Genomic DNA, 6141 nt, shown 5'->3' with positions numbered 1-6141 from the left:
TTGGAATTTCATGAACTCTGCTGATGTTTAACACGTTTGAGATGTTTTAACATGCTAGAAATAAGTCGTTTTATGTTAGAAAGAAAAGGCCAGTAGTCCTAAACCAACAGTTACCAACAAGGACATTGGCCCTTAAAGGAGGGTCGGATGTTCTGGTGTGGGGTACATAGACTAAATAATCTCTCTATCCTAATAGACTAGTCTTTTCTTGTTTGGGCTGTATCAGGAGAATTCAGCCGAAAGACTAATCATATGCCAAGTTGCTTGCCTATGTATTAATTGCAGATTAGTTGGCTAGGTTACCATAAGATTGTATTACCTAAAATTTGAAAATTATGAATAGATAGATAGATGGATAGATAAGAAGTGGTACTAGTACATTAAAACACACAACACCATCGATCTTTATTGATATTTTTGAAGAAAAGCAAGCTGGGTACATAGTTACACACGATATCAAACCAAAGCACGTTACATATATACTCCATATAGTAGATTATTAATTTATATTAACAAGGAAAACATAGAAATATGAGAAGATGCGAAGCCAAGCCAAGGTGATCGATGGTGAAGGTAGGGCCATAGCCATGTTCAGATAATGAGAGTCTCTTTTAATTGGAAGGTGAAGTTGTAATAACTGACTCCCTCGTAGATACCATCAACGTGGTCAGAACGATGAATTTTGCCGGTGGTGGAGCTCTGATCCTCCTGAGTGTAAGTAAAGGGGATATTGCAGGTGCCCTTTGTGACGACGCAGTCCACTATAACCTTACTCTTGGGCGGCACAGGAACCGAGCCTGTACCCGTGTGAGTTATTGATTCCATTTTGGTGTGGCCCCAGTTGAAGGAGCCAGTTATCTCATGGTGCACTTCAATCCCTGTTTTTACACCACCAATGAATGGCAGCTCAGCTTCCATGCTGACTTTGACTCCTGAGGTGATCGACAAGCCCTGAGTGAAAGAGTAGGAATTCTCCGTTTTGTACTCGATTGAATCAGTCACGGTGACCTCGTGATCCGTGGGGTTATCGAACGAGACCGTGTCCACCACAACAGGCTCCTGGCCGTGTATCCTGGCGTCCTCCATCCGATACCTCACGTTGCGGATGCTTCTCTTGCTCACCAGCTCGTGCACTTCCAACTGCGCGTATTTGGACATGCTGGGGTCGCACGCGTTGAGGCAGTCGTACTTGCCGTCGAGCGTGAGGCCCTTGCAGAAGAGGTTGTTGGCTGCGCTTCTCAGCGCGATAACGTTTTCCTTGCCACTGATTTTGATGGGCCAGAAGAGAGCGTATTTGTTGGTGGGCGTGGCGACGTCGTTACCAGCCCCTGCAATCCAAGTGTTGGTCTGCAGCCAGTACTTATCGTAGTAATCGGACTTTATCATCACGTGGCCGTCCTCCATCGGAAACACCTCATAGCCGCAGTTGAATTCCTCCTGATCGTTGGAATTGAAGTGGAAGTATCTGTAGTCCACGGGGTGGCCGGAGATGTGAGTGTAGTCTCTATGGTAATCGGCTTTGAGGAAGCGATCATTGTAGGCCGCCTTGAAAGCGACGTGCTTGGGCAGTTTAACCAGCGTGCCCGCGTCCACGAACCTCAGAGGCGAGGGAGTGAAGCTGCGTCGAGGCTCGATGTACAACACATCTCCGTATCCACGTTCGCTTTTAAACATAACAGACATGTTGGTTTGGGCGTGAGTCAAGTAGAGCGTTTCCGAATCCGAATCCACGCGCACCTTGAAGAGCGTGCACGATGGATTCTCCTTTTCCTCATTCGGCTCGTTTGAGTTTGCCATGATGGCGGAACCTTTCTCCAGTTTCTGCCAATATTTGTTGCTGTGGGTGAATCGGAGATGAATGTGGTCGTTGTCTGCTTCTGCGGGCTCCACCGTGATCTTCACCGTCGGGCTCAGCAGGCTCTCCATTCCACCCCGGACTAACCCGCGCTCCTTGCGGCTTGCATAATTGTCTGTGCTCGTGCTGATCACGATGGTCGACGGAAGTGCACCTGCCATGTTTTTCCAACTGACACAACAATTTTATCACCCCGTACAATCAAATACCATCCATTCTCATAAAATATGGACCAGTAACTACTCCCTCCGTTCCACATAATTTTACACACTCTGACCCGGCATGGAATATGTCTCACTTATACAAAATGTGAGTGAAATAAGTTGGTAGAATGTAGGGTCTACTTACAATTTATGGTAAATGTGAAATAAGACTCTTGTTGTGGGACGGACCAAAATGACAAAACAAGACTCTATTATGGGACGGAGGGATTATTAAACTTAATTTCTTCCAAATCATATTTCGATCAATGACGCTAACACAAGTAATGAATCAGCAAACCATAGTATACTCCTACTTAAAATGATTAGTAGATTGCATAACATGGTCAGTAAAATAAATATGTAGAAATTAATAAGACTTGAAAATAAAGGACGAGGAGAGAAGATTACCAAAAGGATTATAGTAGTATCTTTTCTTCAACTCTTAGCTCGATGATTTTTTCTTCAAAGAATCACCTCTATTTATAGATTAAGTTTATGGCACTGCAGCCAAAGAAATTCACTCCCATGCATTGTGTTTTTTCTATAAAATCACGTGGTTTTTTTTTATATCCAGAAGAATAATTAATTGTTTTCTATGAATTATTGGAATCCCCTTTTCAATCCACCTCACGACACCTAATCAACCTTAAAAAGACAAATGAACAATAAGTTCCCACTAATTTAAAGGATGATATTCTATGGAGTCACGAGATCCAAGTTCATTAGTTATAGTATTGGCATAGTAAAAACTGTTTCATCTTCCTTAACTTAAATTTGATACTACTTGAATTGTGAAATCTACTCATTTTAAAAATTAATGATAAAGATGAGGCTTCATTAGTGTATATAATATAACTATATTTTGAGAAAATAATTATAAGTGGTCAGGAAACCGTTTCACAATCATAGTTCGAATTTCAAGTAATTTTAGTACTATTAATCTTTTTTGACATTTTCAGTGTTGTTGGCATCATCTGCTAGAAGAATATCATCAGTTGGTGTCTTGTGCTGTGGCCACAAGGAACTATGCATTGATTGACGTAAGTATTTATATAACAACCAGAGCGGATTTGCCGGTTGAATTTGGTTTGGCCGCGAGCTTTGGTTTTTATTCATATGGAGTTCTATATTGTTTGATTGAGCTAGGGATCCAACAATGAAACATTGTTGTTTGTTCATGTGTGTGTGTCAGAGCCATGGAACTAACTAATTAAAGTTATTTAGAAAAGCATGCATTAGCAACATGAAACGAGAAAAGAAAGAGTAAAAAGATACTATACTAAATAATAATTGTACTAATCTATAGGGCATCATTAAGATCATAAAGTCAACTCCACCAAGGTCATGTATAATTTGTTTGGGAGATTTAATATACAGAACAGAAAAAACGGATAATCTATTTGAAAGTCGTGATAAATCAATTTCGGTGGTTCTACCAAACTATTTGATCGGATAAAATTCAGAGAATACAGAAATATCATATGTATATTCGAGAGTCATTCGAACCAAAGAACTGATCAGTTCTTAATAAAGATGAAGGGTTGCAGCTGTTAATTTCGAAAAGTTGCATCTGTTAAATTCTTAACCGAATTTAACTGATTTTCAAAGTTTTTTGAAATTGCAAATTAGTCCTTTGATTTTAAGAAATTACATTTTCGGATGAATTTCTTATAAAGCAATTTTTGACCCAGCCAGGGGCTCTGCCCCTTGGACCCCGCCAGGGGACGCTGCCCTCGGACCCCCGTTCATCTGTTAAGAAGAGGCTTTGCCCCTAACATCATAATGAATTCAAATAAGCGTGCACTCCGCACCTTCATACTTAAATGATGTATCATTATAATAATACTGATCAATCAAGTTAATCCAATTACACTAAAATATCCAACATAATTTGTCTAAAAGATAAATGGAGTATACAATATTAATGAGTCCACCTTGCCAAAGATTATTTGTTGTTATGCCATATGCATAGTTTGCAGACAAGAAATATGCACCTAATTCCTCGGTTGTATAGAATAATAAGCATTTGGATTACGATTGATATGGCTTTGTCTTTTCGGTTTTTGTTTATGAGATGTGTTAATGATATGTTCTTCCAAGTCCCTCTAGGCCTAGTTTTGTACACGTATTAGCTTTGGCATATAAAAACACATATCTCAATGCATTCTTTCTCGAAGCACACATCTATATCAGTTAGCATCTTTAGAGCATTGTGCTATTACTTATGCTTGATTCTCCAAATTTCATGAATTTTACCCATGCCTAATGAGTTTAAAGTGTTTCTACGTACTAAGAGTAAGTGGTTCTATAGTTGATGAAAATAAGTTATCCAAAAGCAAATGGCCTAATATATATTGTGGAAATAAAGTTTCCCCCAACTTGACTTGTAAATTTGTTCATGGCAGCAACCACCGGCGAATCTATATTGGAGCAAACTAAAGGGGTACAGTTTTACCTCAAAGTATCTCAATAATACTATTTTCTCTCCACGAAAATAGTTTCATTTTGTCCATTTTGGGATGCTATGAAAAATAGTCTTATTTAAAAGATAAAAATTTCAATTTACTCACCTTTTCTCGATCTCTCATTTAATTTAATAATTTCTCATTAAAACTCGCGTAGTTCATCAATAAGCCTATTTTTTTTAGACTGAGAGAGTGTATAAAATGTCTCTAATTACAAGTCCTTATTACTGGCCAAGCGATAGAGTCCCCATATTTTTCCCTCTTCTATTATACATGCATTTAAAATATCTAATGTTTAATTACATAACAGGTTTTCATTTTTCTGCTAAAGTTTTAGCTTTTTTTTTATCAATTTTCTATTATATTTTGTAAAGCATCTTCATTTTTAAATAGATTAATTTATTATGGGATAAAAAAAATGTGACAAAATTTATGGGACGAAGGAAGTAGAAAATTTGTCAATTTTTTAGTTCTATATTAATGGGTCCTATTCTAATGCTTATAACACCTTAATCCAAAATCAAGACTAAATCTCTACTTTTGGATTTTAAAATGGGTGGATGAGGTTAAAGCTCACAAATCTCAATAAATAGTAGACAAAATATCAACAAAAGGGTAATATTGTCATTATGTTATCATATGATAATTTTCGTAGGTGTTTTTTTATATCAACATTGTGTATTACAAATATCAACAATATGACATTAGAATATCAATGCAAGGACAAAAAAATATCAACACATTTTTATTGAGATTGGACATGCATAATATTGAGATTTTGCCTACAATATATTGAGATTTTTTGTTGCATTTGTTGATAAAAGCTGCTTATCAACATGTACGAAAATTGAAATATAAGTTATCAAATTTCATCACCCGAACATCGTCGGAACATATGCAATTGAGATCTCGTTGGAATTCTTATTAAATTATCTTTAATTAGATATATTTTTTGTGAAAAAATAATTTAAATTGAGAGAGTTACGTAAATTTAAAGATTTGAGATGATTTTGAGGAGAGAGAAAGTAGTTAGTTATAATTACTACACATAGGATTTGACATTAATACCCTTTTAATTTAATTAATAATTATTTAAATTTAAAATATATTACACTTGGCATTATATTAACCACAAGATCTTCTAATCAAATGGTTGAAAATTGGTCTCAATTTTGAATTGATAATTAGTTAGCAATTGATTACATCCCCTATATTAGTATTATTATTTATCACTATACTATGAGACGTGAACTACCAACGCACCAAGGGGGCTGATGTGTTCAGCGAGACTGACAACGAAGGGGAGTCCTTCGAAGTCCGAGATGTAGCTGCGCAAACGCCTCCGGTGGCTAGACCTGCCCAAGGTTTATCGAACCGGCGGTTAAAATCGAAACCATAATCGCCGGTTACGGTTCTGAACAAGAAACCGTGAGAATTTACCCGAACTGGAACCATCGATTTTTGAACCATAGTTCGGTTCAAGTTAAAAAATTTCGAAACGAAACCGTGCTAGAACCACCAGTTCCGGGCGGTTCCAAATTGGAACCGCAAAAAATCGTCGGAAAACCGTGAAACCAAGCCGGAACCGTAAAAAACGGCGGTTCGAAACCGTGAAAAA

General features: G+C 37.4%; 1 protein-coding gene across 1 annotated transcript; it reads right to left on the bottom strand.

Moving 5' to 3' along the window:
* Nucleotides 1-380: 380 nt before the first annotated feature.
* On the bottom strand, nt 381-2498 carry LOC125203375. The gene is made up of 2 exons (XM_048101706.1): nt 2467-2498; nt 381-2026 (listed from the first exon to the last, which is right to left on the bottom strand). The coding sequence occupies exon 2, from the start codon at nt 2014-2016 to the stop codon at nt 592-594; it is 1425 nt and encodes a 474-aa protein (XP_047957663.1). The 5' UTR covers nt 2017-2026; nt 2467-2498; the 3' UTR covers nt 381-591.
* Between the last annotated feature and the right edge of the window lie 3643 nt (nt 2499-6141).

The sequence above is a fragment of the Salvia hispanica genome, chromosome 2 (assembly GCF_023119035.1).
Source record: "Salvia hispanica cultivar TCC Black 2014 chromosome 2, UniMelb_Shisp_WGS_1.0, whole genome shotgun sequence".
Classification (NCBI taxonomy): Eukaryota; Viridiplantae; Streptophyta; class Magnoliopsida; order Lamiales; family Lamiaceae; genus Salvia; species Salvia hispanica.
The sequence above is the reverse complement of the archived record's forward strand: the minus strand, read 5'-3'. Positions and strand labels throughout refer to the sequence as shown.

Coding starts and splice junctions, on each gene's coding strand:
- LOC125203375 (XM_048101706.1), bottom strand. CDS start 2,016: ATGGCAGGTGCACTTCCGTCGACCATCGTGATCAGCACGAGCACAGAC.